Genomic DNA, 21,367 nt, shown 5'->3' with positions numbered 1-21,367 from the left:
CTAAAAATTCTTAACAAACAGTTGAAAATTTTGAATGCAATGCTTTAAAATTCGTTTAATTTGGTTTGAATTTTGTACTAAGTTTGGGACTTTGATTAATTAAGTTTTTATTAAAACATTAACTGTATTTTTTTTAAATTAACGACAAAAATTAAGCGTGAAAAAAATTGAAATTATTGTAAAAATTATGTGAGCCCCAGTGTATATATATATATGTATATTTGTATTCCGGTTTCCTAACCTTACACACATTGTCAACGCTAAATTTTTATTCTGCTAACAAACCCCAGTTGTCATTGGAAGTATTCAGTAACCCTCTTATTAACCTTAATATAAGTAGTTACAGTTTTTTTATTAGTTAACATTTTATATGTATTTTACCACATTAGATAAAATAAAATGTTTTTAAATGTAAAATGAATTGAAGCTTTTTTATGCGTAATTTGGTGTTGGTAATCTAGTGAAGCTTGAAAGTAATCCTAAAAGCTAACAAATAACCGGTGCCGGTACTTAACGGTAACTAATCGAAAGCGGCAAATAGTGTTTGTGTTCACGTCGCCCTTAATGCTAAATCCCTTAGCAGACTTATAACAATAACAAAAATATCGATAATATATTTGCTTGGCTCGCGGGTGATGGGTATCTAACTCACTAACGCCTTTTCGCTAATTCATACTGCTGCATATATTTTGTACATTCAACTGAACGCTTTCGCGCTCCTTTCGCCCCGCACAGATGCCTATGATATGGAGACGTCCTCGGAGTTGGAATTCAAATCGATTACATTTAACCATCAACACTATAACATGGATGCCGATGAATTTAAACTCGTCTTCATTAATTCATCCGATTCGTCATCCTCAGGCAAGGATGAAGAGTTTGAAGATAGCAGCTCTACTACTTCGTCCACACACAACTATAGCAGCATCACTATAGACGATTGCGATTGGGATTACTTTGAGCCATCGATGATTTGTACCACTGGCTCGATAACCAAGCAAATCTTCTTCTCACCCTGCCCCTCGCCATTGGTCACGCGCCACAGCGCTACAATGCGTGACTTTAAGTCTAGCGAGAGCACCGCCTCGCCCGCTGAATCTCCGCTACCTTACCGCAAACCGCTTGTCTATTGTCCGCGCATACGCGAAAGTGACACCGGCACTGATGAGGAGCTGCTCATGCAAGGTGAAAGTTCTTCGCAAACCAGCTCCGATGGCTATTTTGTGCGTGCGCCAGCCACCGCAACGGCGGCCGCCAGTTCGAATGGTCGTCAACATCAGCACCAGCAGCATCAGCAGTTGAGCATGAAAACACGCATAAAAACACGTTTTGTGGGCAAAGAAAGTAAGCATCATCATCAGCATCATAGACATCACCACCACCACACCGCGACCACGCAAACGCAAGAGAATGCAACTCCACCAATTAGCGGTATTTGCAGTTGTGGCGGTACTACTAAGGTGCCGCTTATTACACCACCGCAGCCACAACCGCAGTATGTTCCCATACCAGTGCCAGTACCGATACCGGTGCCCATGGCCGCCTTCCACAGCTGGCACCCCAGCGACCTATTGAAGGGCGCCGCGAACGCTCATGCCGCAAGTCACACAGACATATTGAATATTATGGACAAGGACGAGCAGCTACGCGCATCATTGCAGAAGCTCTGGTGCACAGCTGGACCTGCAATGGCACAGCAGACAAGCGAAGCGACCACCAACTTGCAAGCGGCCGCTGCTGCTGCTGTGGTGGCAGCTTATTCGAGTGCGGCCAACTACCAGCAATTTAGTGCCGGCAAGCCTGGGGAACTGGGAGATGACGAAGGCAGCCCTCTTATGACGGGTATGCATGCAAGGCTAGCGCGTGCCGGTTTTAAATCATCCACACCAGAATTAAGTGCCTCCATGTACTCCCAATGCTCCTCGTCAGGGTATGGCACAACAGCGACTGCGGGCAGTTTGGAAACGTTAACCAGCAGCGGTTTGGGCGAATTTGGCAGTTTGAGCCGGTTTGCGGCAAACAGCCTCCAGCAACAAACACTTTACCAACAACAGCAACAGCAACAGGGGCACTGTCTTAACAACCTATTTGGTACACAAAGTACAAACGCCATTGCCACCAACACAATAGCGTTGCACCAACCAACAGACTCCAGCATTGAAACTAATAAGACTCTAAGCTATAGCAGCACAAACAACATCAACAAATACAAAAGCGCTGAACGTAATCGCGGCGAGCAGTTCGCATTTGGAATGCGCGACCCACCAACATTAGTAGCAACAAAACCGTCGACGCATTCGAGTCGTGATTTCAGTGAGACGGATAAGCACGTTTTTGTCGATGTGAACGCGTGTGAAACACTTGAAAATGAAACGCCCACATTTGTAGGTAGCAAAAGTCCAATAACAACACATATTAGTGACTGTGAAACAATACGAGACCAAGTGCATGGTACCGATAAGCTGTCTTCGCAAGTTAACGCCGATATCGAACTTTCCGCAAACGCTTTAGCTGATAAGTCTACAGACTTTGGAGCCTACGCGGTCATAGAAGAGGAAGTAACAGCTGCTGAATGGCAGTTATTAGCAAATGAATGCGCGTCTACTACTAGTACTGGCAAATATTTCCCAGAACAAAAGCAACAACATTGGCAAAAGCAAAAATATCCATTAAAAACAGCTGAAAAAAGTGAGGAGTCAAACGAGTTTGCCCATTTGCACGAAAAACTTGCAAGCGAACAGGTAGGCCGGGACGAACAAAACAGCCGCAATGCTAAAACTTGTATTTCCATACGCACAGCAAACATAGTGAACCAGCAACCCAACAGCAATAAAAGAAATAGCAACAACCAGAAAAACAAAACTAATATTAATAGTGACACATACAAAGACTGGAGCATTGCGGTTGTCGAAAAGGCGAATGCGGTGTCGTTAACGTCGTCACGGAGTGACCAGAATATAAAGCAAACAAATAACAACTCTTTAGCCAAACACGTCGGAAAATCAACAACAACGACAACGACAACGGCAGCGACAGCAACATCGTCTATACCAATTGTTTTGCAAAGAACAATAAAAGGTGTAGTAACAAAAAGAAGCTCAGATCCAGAGGTAAATTCAACACGACTAACAGGCACAGCATCAGCGCGCAGTCGAAGTCAGAGTTGCGATCGCTTTGAAGAAAACTTAGTGCATTGTTATGACGACCAGCGAGACAGCAGTGAGCTAAGTTTGAGTACAAGTCCTGCAGAGCGCTGTCATCACTTGGGTAAAGTAGAAAAAACGGCGGCAAGCAAACAAAATCAACATAAAATAAAGGTAGCCAACAACAATAGCACAACAGCAAGAACTCGTTTGCAGACCAGCGCTGACGCCAGCACTTTTATTAATTCCGCAACCACCACCACTTGGACTAACCACAACACCTTAAGTAGTGGCAGCGGCAGCGAGAGCTCCGTCAACGAATGCGCCAACGTCGGTGACACAGTGAAAAAGGTGGTTGTTCCGCGGCACGGAAATAGCGATGTTGCTAAAGAGTACAGCAGCAGCGCGAAAACCGGCAACGTCAGCGTCGACAACTACGGAGCTGTTGAAAATAACGTTAAAGGCATTGAGCAAGTCATAGCCAACTGCGCGGTTGACTGCAAGCGCCAGCGCGTAGCTGAAACTAGTTATCGTCAGAGCCATAAGGCGAGCACTTGTAAGACTGCAGTGAACGCGACTAGAACCTCAGAACGACCACAACAACGACAGGAAAATGTTGAATTGCTTTTGTTAATACCATTAAAAGAAGATGAAAATAGTTTAAAAAATCAACAGCAACAATTTAAAAATATTTCTTCAACTAGTGCAAAGCAAAACAAATCGTACGGCGCTATGATCTCGATTGGCAAATTGAAAAACAACGTCTCAAATACCGACGGTTATCTACAAAGCGAGAATGTATTCTCCTCGTCAGACGCTGAATCCGCAGCTAGTGGTGATACAGATTCGGAAGTGACCGCGAGTGATGAAAATAAACAAACAAAATCGAAGCGTTTCGACGCGTCTATCGCGTCGGGGTCCGCGTCCGGTTCGCGACGTTCGGTACAGCGTAGTTATGATATCGCTAGCGTCGCTGGCATCGACGCGCTAATCGTGAGCCATCTGGATGATGATGATGATTGTGACGTGGATGGCAGCGCGGATGGCGAACCACATGTACACTTAAGACGCCCACATTCGCGCAGTTCAGCCACATCGGCGAAAGATCAAAATACAAATACGAGCAGCGAAAATACCACGACAAATAGTTCAAGTTCCTCTGAGTCGGTGGACACCGATGATACTGGCACCATAGCCGATAGACGTCCCAAGAGCAAACATTTCTCAAAGGTGTTTGTTGTGAATCGCGTACCGCGCACTCAACGCCGTCGGGGCGCTTCTACATCGAGCGAAAATGATTCTCAATCATCGGATGCGAATCTCGAAGACTCCTCCGATAATGACACAGACACAGAGCGCACCGATTGTTGTATTGTATTGAATTCGGTGAAGGTCATTAGTGAGGAGCTAGCTGGCATGGATGTGAGTGGATGGCAAGTGACGCATGAAAGTGAGAGCGATGGCACAAGCACAAGTGACAATGAACGGAATTCCCATAATGAAGCTGATTGTGATGATGGTGAGCGTAATTTGGTTGAAAGTGAACGCGGATATGTCGCCGGCAAATATGTGGCAACCTCGATCGACGAGCTTGCCAATTGCATTATTGTCGTTGGCGGCGAAACCGATAATGACACAAACGGCGACAGTGGTGTGGTATTGCATGCCATGCGGCTACTGAACGACGAAGAGACGGAGAGGCAGGCTTTTTGTGAACGCGAATGCGAACGCGACCGTAAACAGGCCGCTGCGTCGGGCAGTAGTAATAGAGCGCGAGGTGTTTGTGGCACAGTTAATAAGAAAGTGGCAAGTGTGGCAGACATGGCAGACATGGCAAGCGCCAATGGCAGCAAAAACACAAATATAAATAATGAAAGCAATAAAAAAATTGAAGAAAGCAGCCCACAGTGCAGAAAACCAAACGATCGCAAAACACAACAATCAGACCAATTAAAAGCAGAGCATGGCGAAACTGCAGCGCCAGCAAAAACAACAACAACAGAAATAAAGACAATGGCATCCGAAAAAGAAACAAACACAGATACAGATAACAAAACAGCTGTTGCATTGTGTGCAACCTCTAAACATGCCACAACCGATGCGCCTATGGTTTCGTTAGATTTCAGCATTCGAACAACAAGAACAATCGATGACGCGGCGAAACTATTTGTACGCGCTGATGGAGCAATCCCCTCACCAAATGCACAAGATTGGGAAATAGACACGCAAGAAGCCTGCGATGAGTTGCATAGCATTTCAAACGATGTAAATCGCTTGCTTGCGTTGACAAAACAGAACTCGGAACTTGAGCTGAAATTACAAAAGCTGCGGCGCGGCGTACAAGAAATCAACCAAGACCATTTGGCGGTATTAGATAGAAAGGAAGGTGAATTTATCGGTGAGACGGGGGCGGATTGCACATCCGCTACTACAAACGCGCCGCATAGCACTTTAAAGTCTTCTTCTACTGCGGCAGTGACACCTGAGTGCGGCTTAAGCGATGACGACAACTGCGCGCCGCAGAACAATAAGACAGCGAACAATAGCAATGACGCTGTTATTGTTGTTCATGATAGCAATGATGATGCAATGGATAGAGGCGCGCACACTATTGGCGACGTTGCAGAGCGAGGCGCGCGGACTGGTTTCGCAGCTGGTTTTGCACGCGACAGCGAAACGCGAGAACAGCAGCAACAGCAATACGAGTGCGATATGGTTGAGGACAAGATGAAAAATAGTTGGCAAACAGGTTGGCGTACAACAAAAACAACTGAAACAGAAAAAAACACAGCGAAGGAAATTTATACTGAGAGTGGAGTAATAAAGAGGGAAGACAATGAATTTTCAACGAATGAAAAAGTGAGTGAGCCCAAGACAGTTGGGGAGAATGAGCCTGAGATGCCCTTCCTAGAGAGGAGTAGCGGCGCGGAATTGGAAATATTAGCTGAAGATTCACGCTGCGCTAACAACAACAACGAAGGCGCAGTGCTAATGCAAAATCAAGAAATTATAAGTGGAAAGGTGAGAGCAGATAGTAATGAATGTAACACAACACAGGAACAAAAAAACATAGAAAGAGGAAAATGTAAAATAAATCAAAATGAAAAAGTGCATAGCCAGCCACAGAGTGAACTATTACAGGTACAAGAGTCTGACCAACCCAAGGCCTGCGACTCAGCCCGCCGCTTGAATGCAGGTGAAGTAGGCGCAGACGCAGATAGTGAAGAGCATCACATTTGTGAGAAGCACGTAAGTGGGTTTATCGGAAAAGAAACATTGGTTGTGGAAGAAAAGGAAACACAACAACAAAATCAGCAAGTCGCTCTCAATACTACCGTGATAAAAGATGATAATCAAGTTGTTTGTGATGAAAATAAGAGGTGTCCATATAATGTTGATACAAATGAAGTCTCAAAAGCAACAAACTTGCAGCAAAGGCAAATAACAGCAACAGAAACAATGTGCGCGTTTGCTGATCAGCATCGAGAAGCAGTTAGTAGCAACGTAGCACTCAAAGTAAACAACAACTATGAAAACCCAAAGTCAATTGAAGTGCTGGACGAACGGGCTATTTATCCAACAAACGAAATACCAACAACTTTGCCTGCAAATGCGACACAAAGGCAAGAAAGCAAATGCATAACAGCTGCACAGCGCGCAACTATAAACTATAACTATGAAGGAGAAGAAGAAGAACAGGCACAACAACTCCAGCTACCAGCATGGCTGGGACGATTCAGCGAAGCATGCAAAACAGCTAACGAACTAGCGCCACCACAATCGCTCTCCGGCTGCTTTATGGACTCGCTGGAGCCAACGAATATATCAGCATTTTTAACTAATATTACCTCTACACCGACAAAGGCAAACGCAGAAACCGACGAGCAAGAGCACAAAACACCTGAGCAAAATGTTTACACAACTGCAAATAAGTCGACGGCGATAGCGCAGCCGACTACGGCAGAGGCTTACCATCCAGCACTGGAAATGAAAGAGCTAACCACGCTGCATAAACTGAGCACGCAGATAGCTGAAGAGCAAGAATTGCAAATCATAGAAACGGTAGAAGAGAAACAGTCTGATTGGGAGAGTGAGGCGAACGACGCGACCGCTGCAGCAGAAACAGCAACATCAAATGTAATAACTCACAACTTGGAAAACGAACATGCAAACAATGAAGTGGCTAACATCGTAGCATCGCGCTCTGGCCGAGTTAACGTTGTGGTGGCGAATATGGCCGTGGAAGCCGTACGCGCAGCGTCCGCTCGTGAATTGGCCAACTCGTTGCGTTTAGTTGAAAATGAAATGTTAAACGTGAAAGACCGGAGCGACGGTGATGGTGACGGTGGTAACATTGACGATTGCGGTGATGTTTTGATAGATTCTATACAAAGTGGTAGTGCAGTTTTACAAATTCATTGCAAGCAAAGTGCAAAGGCACAACCAGATGAAAAAGAATACGACGAATGTGAAAAAAAATTATTTGAAGAAGTAGTTGTGCAAAAACAGCTGAAAAATATCACACAAATTGATAGTAACAGTGTGCGCGATTGTGTTGTGAATGTTGAGAAGCGCGAAACGGTGCAAAGTGTAAGCGACAACGAAAACGTCTGTGAGGACAACGAAAGCCAACAAAAGGCTTACAAAGTTAAAAACAGCAGTAATAACTGCAAAAGTGTTACAAGAGGCAACGATAAAGTGAACACCAAAGTGGTAGTAGTGAAAAATCAAAGAATAGAAAACGCTAACGACTACGATTACAAAGAGTGCGCGAGCCAAGGCGAGCGAGCGGCCAAGAACGTTACTGACGTTGATTATATGCGCGTAAACAGTTCGGAAGAACAACAAAAGCAAACGCAAATTATCGCGTCGACAAACAAAGCAGAATTATCTAAGCGCGGCGTCTGTTGTTTAGCAGAAACTGTCGACGCTGAAGGAACGGCAACAGGGGCAGACCTAGTAAAAGGGGCTATACACGCCAGTTACGCACCCTATTTCAGCGTAAACAACGAGTCTTATAGTGGTAACAGTCAATTCGATAGCATATTTGGCGGCGTGACCACACCCGCAACTTGCACGAAATCCAACGCCGATTCGTCCACAGGCCATCCCTTCACTCCTTCTTCCACTTCACTTTCCGCCAAATATCGCAGCTTAATTATGATTACAAAAGACAACGGTCAAATTGGTAGCGACAATGACCTGCTGGTCAACAGCAATAAGAGCGGTGCAATTGTGGACAAAGCGTATTTGGGCTGCACAACAACCACCACAACAACAACAATAACAACTATAGAGTCAGCCGCGACACGTGTAAAACAACCCATACAAACTCACGAAAGTCAACGTGGCGATAGTGGTTGTAGTATTGACGGCGCTGTTGGCAGCAGCGCAAATGGCAGCAGTATCATACATTTGAGTGGCTATGAGCCGAATGAGCTGAATAGCAACACTAGCCATGCAAATCATGATAGTAGTTCCCCCGCAGCAGCTACACAAAGAACAAGTTTTAGCGACACGCGCAGTACAGCCACAAGAAATGCTGGCAGCACCAGCAACAACAACAGCGCAGATAATGACTCATCGATAGCACCTTCATCGTCGTCGCTGTTGTATGTGTCGTCAGCTGTTCATGATATGATAAAAAACAATAATAGCAGAGTGAATTTTTCTTACACTACGAGTGACAATGAGCGTTTGCATTATCCAGTGAATACAGTTGATTTACTGCGCGATCAGAAGATAATTTACGGTGATTCGGAAGAAGAAGATTTCGACAACCTTTCCAATGGTCGCGGAAGTGGTCGCAGCAGCAGAGCGGACACGGATAATGATGGTGATTTTCTGGAAGATGCGCCTAACTCCAAAACAAAGGCGGTTTGCCTTGAAGATGGTTTAGCGGATGATGATTCCTGGGTGGAAGAGATTAGTCGTCATGACGATGAGGAGTTTGGTGACGATACCACGCCAACTGCATCTGATTCGGAAGATTTAAGTGTGGATGGCGATGACACTATTTTAGCCAATCGCATGTTTGTCGATCGTGAAGAAGAGCTGCGTGGCTACCATCGTTCCACTATTGATTTCACTTTGCATACTATTGTTGAGGAAAGCTGTGAAGAAAGTGAGGTCGCTTCGCTGCGCGGCACTGAAGATGGCAGCGAAGAGTTGGATGAGATGGAGAGGCGAAGACAGCGCACCATCAATCATCATAATCGTTTGTCTGCTTCTGATTTGGAAAAGTATTTCTTTTTCGATCTGGGTGATGGCAAGGTGATGAGTTCGATTGACACGCGCGGCGATGATACGGCGTCGGAGGTGAGTAGTGAGTGTTCAGAAGGCCTAGATTCGTTGGGCATACCAGAGGAGAATGCAAATGATAGTAATAGCGCTGCAGAACTCGCCTCATCGCGTCTGGAGAAGTACTTCTTGTCCGGTTTTATGGGGTTCAGCGCAAGCGAGAAGAATGAATCTGATGAGAGCGGCAGTGTTGGTAGTGATAGTGAAGGCCATCCAAGTCCGAGTCAGCGACGTAAGCGTTTAGTACGTGCACGTGGTACACCACGCTCCCATAATTCTTCTCTAGACAATCTTCTGGTCGATTCCCAGTCAATGCCTACCGATTCACTGGAGCCGAGTCTTATTCCTTCAACTGCCAGCGACCTTTTAGACTCTTCCGAATCGGAAGCTTGTGATGAGACCGTGCTACATGTGAGTAGCGGTGGTGAGAAGGCTTTCGAGAGCACATCTTCCGATACAATAAAACGAAAGAAACAGGTACGCAAACGGCATGACTCGTTGGATGAAAAGAAACTGCATGACTCCGCAGAGGATGCAAGCAAACCTTCTTTATCGAACGCAGAGTGCCGCACTCCCACACCCGGTTCAATCAGCAATTCCCAAGCGAAGAAACAACAGCATCATAGCCGCGATAGTGGTTTTGTTGGAAGCAATGATGATCTTCTAAAATCGACTGAATGCGAATTACCCACAACCAGCGCTTCGACGCGCACAAAATCACCCACGGCACTGGAACAAATTGAAGAGGTCAAAGAATTGCCACTAGCTGGATCCAGTTCTGCTATTGTCTTGCCTGAGATGCGTATTACTACGCCCAATAACATATCAACAACTCTGCAAGCAGACGGACTAACACTCAAACCACCACTGCCACCCACAGCTAACGCAAGTTTGGTACGCAAGGATAGCTTTAACAATTGGAGTTCAGATGAGGAGACAAATCTGATGATGTCTAAAATGCGACAGTTTTTCAAAACTCTCGTAGTCGCTACTGCCAATGCTCAGCAAAACTATGGTTCTACTAATAATTCAAAGGGCCCAACACCTAACCAGACCACGCCTATTTCGGTGAGACGGATGAAAACAAGGCCACAATTGGCATACTTTGAGAACGAGCTCACTCGGCTGATGAAAACTGTACCGGGCATAAATGATGAACAGGTTCGTGAAATAGTAGAATATTTGAGTAGTGAGGACACATGGTCCGATTCATGTGATTCCTCAGATTATACAAGCTCCGACCTCGAGGGTAGCAATCGTCGAAAAGGCGAATTAAAAGAACAGATATCGGCAAGCTGTCAACAAATCATAAATAAATTCGAGATAGATGAGGAAGGCGATCGGGGAGACGGTGGTCTACTGGAAGTAGACACCCACGGTCTGAACCCAGACACAGCACTGGTATATCAAAAGTTGGTAGCTTCTTTTTCAAAAATTGCTGTGGGAAATACAAACAATACCGCCACTTTGCAATCTACCGTCGAGATGCCATCGTCCAGCAAAGAGGATAGCGTAACAAAACGCACTGTGGAAGAGGATCAAGTTTCAACCGGAAGCACACACAGCACGGAGCGTTCTCCACAGCTGTTTGCCAAGGTAATGCAGCACATCGGCTCACGCCTTGTTGCACTCATGCACGAGGTAAATAGCGGAAATGATTCACACGGCACCAACTCGCCCATTGCGCCACAACGCAACCACCACAAACGACTTCAAGCTAAAATATCCATCACCACCACAGAGGACGAAGAAGAGAGCCTTTCGGAGGGCGACCAAATGAAGTCGGCGCGCAACACACATCACTCCCAACAGCAACATTCCATTTATCAACACCACCTGCACCACTCACACCATTTGTCACATCAATCGAAATCCAACAAAGCGCTGCAGGACGAAGCAAACAATCTTGCACGTAGCAAGTCACACGATCTACTGCTCGACTCAGCATCTACATCGGCAGCTTGTAGCAGTGTAAGCGGTAGCAGTGCAAACGCGACACGTCCGCACCATCACCAATCGAGCAGCGGTGTTAGCGACACCGCCGGTGAAGAGTGTGGCGTAGCCAGCGATTATGAACGTTTCTCGTGGCGGGGTAGTTTTGAGTCGGCATTACTGGCTAATGGCGATTCCAGAACCAAACTCAGTCAACTCGATCGTGACAACTCATCGTCTGCGTCCGCTTTGGCCGTTGCAAAGCGTCGCTCAGCAGGTGATCTGTTGTTCAACCACAAGAGTATGAGTCGCGAGCAATTGGATCGTGTGCGCTCGTGTGGGAGCATAGGTGGCGGGGATGAAAGACATCAAGAATTGGAGGCATCACCTGCCAAACCCTGGGTCACCTCCATCGACTGCAAAGATGTGCGGCGCTCAAGCGTACCAGATGCCATCTACGAATCGGATTCATCCGATGAGGACGCATTTAGCGCACGCTCGACACTGCCGCGTAGCCTGACAGGTATCACGCAGGTGGCAAGCACCAACTCGTTGCCACGCCTGCCAACTACAAGTATGGGCGCAACAGCAGCTGGGGCGGCAGTAAGTGTGAGCGCGACGCAGACGGCAATGGCTAGCTCAACACCACTCACCAAGTCACAAGGTGCGCTAAACTTCACCTCCAGTGGTAGTGCGAAGAGTGCGCGCTATCGTTCGCCAGGTTTGGCAAGTCGCGCCAGCGCATCCTTGAGTGCAAAGAAGTCCGGCACTGGCTTGGGACTGCAGCATTTCCTCTATTCAAAACGTGATGCACGCAAGCGGCTGAATATGTCGGGTGGTAAGCGATATTTCTTTTAACTTTCACATATTATTTTAAATTTAATATTTTTGTTATTATTCGTATATTTTTATGAGCGGTTTTTGAAAGCTTGCGTTATTGTGGTGATGCTGCATAAATATTGAGGCTTAAAATACACGAAAATTAAATGAAGGAAATTTAGTTATAACATTTTCTTATACCACTAACATTCATGAAGGTGTGTTAAATTTTTTGTTTTTATTTTTTTCATCTTATTTGAATTATCTCATTAAAAAGTTGACAGCGCAGAATGGCGCTGCATTTTTTTTATTTTCGTCCGAAACGGCTGCAATTATGAAAAACATCTGCTACCGCCGCACTCAATCGAAGGGTTGAAAATTAATTGCCGATAAATTAAAAGTTAAAAGAAAGGTCAATAACACCGTTATATAAGACGCTAAAGTGGTTTACAGTGAGAAATTTGTAACTGATTGATGATTTCTCTAGCACACACAAAAACTGTTCATTTGTGCTCGCTCATATAAAATGAAAAATGTACGAAACTTATATTTCTAATTACTTACACAATCAAACCCGCATCGACTCTTAGATATGTGTCATATGGCTCGCATAATGGTCGAAAGCGAACATTGAACGCAGAAAACAAAACATCAAAACGCGAGCCTTTAAACGCAATCAAGGTCAATTAACTGTTCCCAAATAAATCATGTATCTTGAAGTGCTGGCGAGCATAACACTATTAAGAGGGGCACACATACATGCATACACATATCACTTTTATGGCTATACCAAAGTTCTCTGTACTTGAATACGAAACTGTAGCAATATGGCAAAAACAAAACTCTAATAGTCTGGTCCCAAACAAAGGCAAAATGCTGCTGCGCCACGTAGACGCTTAGCGGTCCATTCTCAGCTGAGCTAGAGCACATACTCGTGCATATTTGTCAGGCAGGCTGCTCAAATACTGCATCAATGCTTCATTTTTAGTGGGCGTAGGTGGGCTTTGAACTCGCAGCGCTGACTTTGTGTTTTTTTTTTTTTTTGTGTGTGTACGAAATAATATCTGTTTTTTCTTTATTTTCGCCCAGTCGATTTATTTATTTTAAGATCTTTTACGCTTGTCTGACATAATTTATCGACATCGAAGTAGGCAGGTAGTCCATTGTGAGCATTATGGAATGAACGTGACATTTTTTTCCTACTTCTTGCGAAATACACAAAGAATTTGTGTTTTATTCTTATTTTACCAATTTTATCTAAGCATAATTGTAAATAAATTTCCTTGAAATGGCGCAAAGACACCGATGAATTATATTCTGGTTGGCAAACTTTTAAATTCAATATTTTTTTTTTTATTTTAATGCCTTTTGCTCGTTTTGCAACTGAAATGCTTCCCCTCACACGTTCATGCAAATATCTATAAATACACCAAAAAAACAAAAAACAAAAGGTGCGCGGCTTTTTGAATACCGCACACGCGATACAAGTATATCGTCGTTACGGTTGCATTTCCTACTCAGTGGGTCGATTGGCCAACGACGCGCCATTTCCTCACTTCCCTTCACCAAATCCATTATAAGGCTATACATGCAGTCGAGTACTATGTGCACTTCCAATTCAATTGCGAGATATTAATTCCTTTAGGTAAGTGAGCATATGTTGTAAAGCGTGAATCAACGTACTCACATACATAGACACACATATGTGCTTATATGTGCCTAACATACCTATATGTAGGTATAACCAAGTTTGTTGTATTTGCGTTTGAACACCATGTAATTAAAGTTCAACGAAATATTGTTTACAATCTACTTTTGAGGTTTGCTCATATAAATTTAAACCACGAACACAAAACAAGTAATTTAACATTTTCCGAGTAAAACCCCAATTCAGACCTTTTTCAATACCTTTTTTAATAGAAAAAACCCCTGACACTATGACAGCTAACTCGCAAGTCTAACCTTTTGACGTTTGATAGTGTTCGGTTCGAAATATTCATAGAATGTTTATTGATGCAATATTCAGAGTACATTAATTAAATTGAAATCTCTCAAAAAATTTCACATTGGGAATGAAACAGAGTGCGACGGTTGGCAAAGAAAAGACTGTCCATCTTTCATCGAGGTCAAATTGATCCGAATCAAATCAAGAATGCTCCTGTTGCAGATATGCAGGCATATGAAATGTGTGCGCACGACGGAAAATTTACTGAAAGAATTTGGCTTTCAACCAATTCCCACCCTGAGGCAGGGAACATCTAGGTTAAATAGCACCTGATGTAATACATTTAATGGTAGTAGTGCCAGTCAGTCGGACTAATATTAACTAACAAAAGATCTTTTAAGTCGAAGTGTCGGGCATTGGGCACACTCCAGATACAAAATTATTATTTTAATTCAGAGTCCAGTTATGGCCCAGTGGCTTTGTGAATGAGCAAAATTCTTCTATTTGGAGTAATACTAATCCACGGGAGGCCACACTTCTTGCAAAACAAAAAAAATTATAAGTGACAATTCAGATAAGACAATTTCCGGAATTACATGTGCAACATATTCAATATTGTAGGGCTGTTTAAGGCAATTGGTAGACTCAGCCTTTGAAGCCAACTTCATGTGCACCATTCTTCTCATACTGACTCAAATGGTACAAAAGTAGGCAAAAACTCAAATGCGCGGTATTCGACGGAGGCATAAACTATAGGCGTGGCCCCAATGTTGCTGTAGCGGTTCATCTGCTGACTACACGTATACAACAACCTCACCCCAATATTACATTTATTTCTTTATGGTAACAATTATTTCAATGGCGACAACCTTACTGGCTAGATTTACATAGTTACAAAAACTTAAGAACCAAAATTAAATATTTAAATATTTAACAAATAATAAAACTCAATAAGTGACTTAAACAGAGGTCTTGGCATCGTAAAATCAAGATCTAGACTTCTGGGAAGCTGCTTAAGCTCTTCAAGTCCTCTTGTCCGAGGGGTGAAATTCCATGTGCGGAATTGCAATCTGAATAGTTGATGACAGCAGATACATATTCCTTCATACGGGCGGTAACTTAAATTTTACGGTCATACAAAAGGAGGTATCTGAGGTTTTATACTGACTTTGAACGGCAGATGGTAATGGTTTTTATGAGAAACTTTTTCATGGCAAAAACACTCAAAATTTTCTCATTGAAGGGTGATCACAATTAGAAAAAACTGCAGTGGATTTAGTAACAAGACCCTCCAAATGATAGTCACGCAAAAGCTTACTCAGAATATTATTTTTTTATTTTTTTGATGATTCCCAAATCAGGCTTAAAAATCAAAAAGGAGTAACGGATAATATTTTTCATCAATCTTTTCTGGGGCTTGGCGCCAAGTAAATAACTGCTCGAGGGCAGATTTACCAGATCTGAGGTCACACTGATAATGTTTAATCAGTTAATTCACCGACAGAACCTAATCCGTACGGTGCTTGGAACTAAGTCCTAAAGAAATGGAATCAGATCCCAAGCTTTTCTGTTACTTTTGACGTAAATTAAACTCGATTAACTCGCTTCAATTCTTAGGATCTGGCCTGGACTATTGGGTTTTGCTGATTTTCCAAATTCAGTCGTTGTTGCATTTCATTACAGAACGAGTTTCGTGAAGGCCGTCCAAATTGAACGCCGTCAATGTGAACTGATATTGTAAGATTGTCATGTGACATTCGGTGAGATGAAAGTATTCAATAAGGTATGCAAATTATACCGTAGAAAAAATGTGTTCACGTTCGATACCTCATAACTCGATAATCTTCACAAAAGCCATCGAAAATTAGTTCAAACATGTACAGTATGTTTAGTGTACTGATTGCTGTTCTTGTAGCAATTTATAATGTTCTGCTCGGCACGGCGATGGTGCCCATACGAGAGGGGTGTCATATATTAAGTATGTTGGGGGTAATCGGTGCAGATTGTAACACCACCCTTCTCAAGGATTCGACAGAGAAAACTTAAATTTGAAATCCAGGCAGAACGCATGCATTCGCCCAACTATATTCTGCAAGCAGTTGAGGCACGCCTCTATCTTACAAGTTTCTCAATGTCGACCTTGAATACAAGCAGTCTAATCAGGCAGTCCATCAACGGTTCCGCAGTTGTGCTCTTCCCAGTCAAATCTTATTTACGTCTTAGATATGTTATGTATGTGCTCCGATTCGGCAGTCTCCAGCTTAGCTCTCGATTTCTTTGCCACATTTACTACTTAGCGAGGCTGAGGCATTTTCAAGTATTCTTCCGAATCAATACTTGCGTGGCTTGTCCCAATATGGTAACACTTTTGTTTCTCAAGCCTTAAGTCAAACACCTGCACCTTCCAGTTGGCCGTTGTGGACTTATTTGGTCCCTTCAAAGAATGAATGTATGAAGTCACAAAACTAAAGCAAATGCTACTGGAAGATTTGTGATATACAACAATAAAAAAATTATTAACCAGTTACGGAAACTGATTGTAGACCCACATACCTACAAGGAGGCGCAAAATTAAGTCACAATGTTGTTTGTGAATAACTTTTTTACTCCATAAAAACAATTATTTTAAGTAATGGTAATCTTATTTTGAATTGATAATGATACTGTAACTGTCTAGTGTAAAAATTATAATTCTTCCGATAGGATGATTAATTTTGCGCCACCTTGTATGTATGTTATTCCTTCAAAGCATTAATGTCCCAGACATGTAACCCTGTTTTTGTCACTATACGGGTATTATTGTTATTGTTAATTTTTATTATTACTTATTTGATGTCTACATACAGTTGATAATGAACCAAACCTTATAGTTTTTATATCACACGGAAAATAGTTTGATATTCAAAAACTGTTCGTGATCTTAACTTATGATGTGTGCTAGGTCGCTCTTTTGCCATAGTGTCGTGTGTATTATTGATGCACCTACAGTGTATCCGCGATAATGTAAACTTAGAATCAAGTCAAGAGAGTTCACGTTTGCGCAAATTTCCAGGCTTATAATTCTACGGTTATAAATTTTAAAATAACAACATAATTGTATGCATACGATGCTTAGAAAAATATTTTAATACATGACACAATAATTTTTAGAAGGTTTTTTGTTGGCATAAACCGAATCTGTTGACGGACAGGCAATGTGGGAAAATTTAAAATGTTTTCAGTTAATTTTGTCTTAAAATGTTTTTTATCCCGAAAATCGCTCCAAATTTTTTGAAAAATTTTCGACAAATTGGCTTTGTTCACTTTAATTTTTCCAACCTCAAAAACGTGAATCTCTTTTTTAATAAATTTGGTAGTAGAAAATATAGGAAACACGATTTCTGGCGGATAAGAAAAACTGGTGAAACTATCTTCTAAAAACTATTGATTATTTCATGTTTTCATAAAGGGCCTTTCATGAGATCCACACAGGACTACTGGTAAAATTCGCCAAACAGTCGATTCATGAATTGAATTAGCCTAATTGTTGAGAGCTTGTAGATATTTATGCTGAAGGTTGTTCAGCAACACTTTGGGCTTATAGCACCAATATTCCCAATAGATTGTCCAGTTTTTGTGGTCTGGTAATCCATTTCCTATTCTCGACAAAACCAGTTTCTTGAAATTTTTTCTCCATCCTTTGAATTGTCGACTCATTCCGGCGATTATCTCCACGAAAAAAATCACGAATTGAGTGATATGTGGTTCGCTTGTAAGATTAAACCTCAAATATTGCAGCACCAACTGGGATCCATTCTATGTGGGTTCGTCTTGAAGAACTGAGAAGGTTCAGAAACGTATCACTAGATTTGCTATTCATTCCCTTCGTTGGCCTTATAATTTGCCTGCATATTGTCAGCCCGGCCATCATTAGAAATGTGAAGAAAAATTTATTCGGGAATAGGGAACTCCTGATATTCATAAACTAATTCTGTTCACGTTACAGAGTAGTCAAGGTTATTTAAAATTGTTAACGTTAGGCGGCGTTCACATAATACAGTGTTTATGTTATTGAAAGTTCACTGTATATATACGCATGTACATATATCACATTTATGAGCACTTCAATACTTTATTGAATTAACCTTTTCGCCGCCAGGGGTGAGGCGACCCCGCGCTCACACAGTTAACCGCTACGGCAAGATGCTCGCTCTCTCAACGCTGGAGTGGACTGGACATATTAATTACAATTTCAATACTCAACTGAATGTAGATTTTACAAAAACAAAACAGTTATTTAAATTACGATATGAAAGTATACAGTTTTTTTTATTCAAATGTTGATATGAGGCTTTGGGGTGACACTTTTCCGAGTGTGGCAGCGAGCAGCATCGTTTAGTAGCCGCTTTGCGTGCGTGCATTCTAGGTTTTGAAGTAATAAAAAGCGGAAATTTGAAAGAAATAAAAAATCGTAAAACTGTGCGTGTCATTAATTGCAATTTAAAGGAAAATATGGATAATCGAATCTGTGAAAGCAAAACAGCAAAAATGTTCGATTGTATTATAAAGTTTGCGAGGCTATAGAGCAAGGCGAAATAGTTGTTAATAGCATGCAGTAATTTTTTTTTTTTTTTTTTGTTTTTCAACGAAAAAAGAGTTAAAAATCATAATAGATAACAAAAAATATTAAACAACAAAAGAGAAGTAATAAACATTTGTAGAAAAAATTTTGCTTTTCGCTTGAATGACCGCCTCACACATGCATACAATTGAAGTGAAAGTGATTTTTCATAATAAAGCATAAAAGTAAAATTAAGCATTTTTACGAGTATTTCAGCATTTCAAACGATGGCACACACTTCTCTCGGTCTCGGTCGCTAATAACTTTTTTAATAAATACTTCTTCGCCTCTTCTTTTTACCAACAACACAATTTGTTTAACTAAATAAAACAGATCTAAAGTTTTCTGAATAACCACATCGCCAGCTGTTAAAATCGCTGCAAGCTTATAACAGCCAGCACCAACAATAACAACCACTGCGACAACAATGAATTGTGAACAATAAATATCACCAACCAGCCAACTGCCAACTAAAAACAACAATCAAGCAATTACAACAATAACAATAACGATAGCTATACTAAACCAGGAATTGCCACCTAAAAAATTTCCTCCAAAACAGCAGTCAAAATTTATATTTACTCAACTTCAGTGCTGGAGCGTCGATGGCTATTTAGAAACGGTTTTGATTGTCTTTTTGCCGTTTTAGCCGTTTTTAATATATAAACTTGCATTAATTTCAACGTTCGCAGAATTCATGATTCTATTGTCGTTTGCCGTTTGCCGCGCCCATTTGTCAGCCGTTTTATGCGCATTGTACATATTTATTTCTTTTGTGCTTTAGACCGTTCAAAGCAAGCATTGGCAACTTAAAAAATGTTGACGATATTCGTGTTGAACTGAAAAGTACGCGCATGCACACCTGTGTATGGAAAGGGTGACTCAAATACAAGTTTGAATTTAAAAAATTGACTTCAAAAATGTACTCATTTTCAAAATGATGTTTTAAAACATTTTATTTTGATTTCATACAGACATATTTCGTTATTATAAATATATTCAGAAATTTCAAAACACAAGCTTATTCCTCAAAAGTGATATTATCGCCTTCAAAGTAGCCCCATCAACTGCAACGCACTTGGTCCCCCGTTCAGTGGTACCCCGTAGTGATTTTTTGATTCGATCAAGCAGAAAAAAATCGTAGGGAGCCATAACAAGTGAATTCGATGGCAGTTGGATGCTATTCGTTTCGTTCTTGGTCAATAATTCGTGGATAACGATGGCAATGTGCGACGGTACGTTGTTATGGTGCAAATCCAAAATCTTTTTTTGCCGAATTGCTTCACGTAAACGTCTCATAATGCCCAAATTATAGTCCTTCTTAACTGTCTGACTTACTGGCAAAAAATCCTGGGGTACAATACCTTTTCCTTCTTTTTTGATTGAAAAGGACATGGTTTTTTGGTATTAATTCATTCGAAGCTCTTCACTCACTCGCCTGATTGGTTGGTCTGGATTGCGTGTCGTATTCATAAACCCATGTTTCGTCGCCAATAATGATGCGTGTGATGAATGTTGGACTCAACTTTGCAGCTACACACCTAAAACCCAAATCATTAATTACAATGTTCTGAACGAATCCATAAGTAATTTCAAGTCCTCTACCAGTTCTTGGATGGTTAATTTACGGTTATCAATCAACTTTTCTTTCACTTTAATGATTGATGTCCACGAATCCATAAGTAATTTCAAGTCCTCTACCAGTTCTTGGATGGTTAATTTACGGTTATCAATCAACTTTTCTTTCACTTTAATGATTGATGTTCGACATCCTAGATGGACTCATTATCTCTTCTGAAGCGTTCATGACACTCGTAAATGGCTGCGGGCTGTTTTCTTTAGAGTATGATTACAGATACAGTTTCTAGGTTTTCGTATCGTTGAATTGATTTTTAGCTCAAAATTTAATACAAACTATATAGGTGAATACAAAATTGAAAACAGGTGTAACGGTAGAAAACTTTTGACATACAATGAATTATGAGCTGACGCGCTACCTTAATGAACAACTCATCACTTGTACTTCCACACTTCGTCTAATTGTTTACTTATTCTTTCACGGGACACAAAAGGAAGCTGAAAGTAGTACGTCTAACCAATAGATTTCCCTCTTTCCTTGAAACAATTATAAATTTCAGGAGTGATTTAGCCTAGTTTCATATATAGTGTCACAGTTCAGGTGCTCTATTGCTACACTTAACATTTTGCGTCGAAACAAGAACAAATAACAACTTCAATAGACGTTTACCTGCAATCCCAGGTTTCCTTGCAAAATTTCCATGAGCCTGGGCGCCAAAATGTGTGTTTGTTGATATAGATTTCGCGTCCTTATTTAATTGTACACTCTCAGCACAGAAGCCTCATTATCGTTGGTACGCCGTGTATTAAATGCTAATGTAATGTAGTCCATTAGCAAGCCATTGAAACCGCGATGTTGAGAATACAGAGCAGACGTCATCTGCAAACCGCTACTTTATTTTTGGCGAATTTGACAATTGAGTGACGTTAAACAAACCTCTGTGTGCTAATCTATGCCCGCGTAGGTGGATGTATGTCCGATTAATTCCATATTTTTAGGCTTTCCAGCCACTTTAGCTTATTTTTCTTCTTCTTTTTCTTTATTTGCTG

At 41.8% G+C, this 21,367-nt stretch overlaps 1 protein-coding gene across 1 annotated transcript in view; it reads left to right on the top strand.

Annotated features, from left to right (window-relative positions):
• The window catches only part of LOC128871961 (uncharacterized), a 93,045-nt gene that overhangs the window by 34,316 nt on the left and 37,362 nt on the right, over positions 1-21,367 (top strand). The window contains exon 9 of the mRNA XM_054114169.1: positions 736-12,213. Within this exon, the coding sequence (XP_053970144.1) occupies positions 736-12,213 (11,478 nt within the window). The remainder of the gene's footprint in view (positions 1-735; positions 12,214-21,367) is intronic.

The sequence above is a fragment of the Anastrepha ludens genome, chromosome 2 (genome assembly GCF_028408465.1).
Source record: "Anastrepha ludens isolate Willacy chromosome 2, idAnaLude1.1, whole genome shotgun sequence".
Taxonomy (NCBI): domain Eukaryota; kingdom Metazoa; phylum Arthropoda; class Insecta; order Diptera; family Tephritidae; genus Anastrepha; species Anastrepha ludens.
This window is presented reverse-complemented; position numbering and strand designations above follow the sequence as displayed.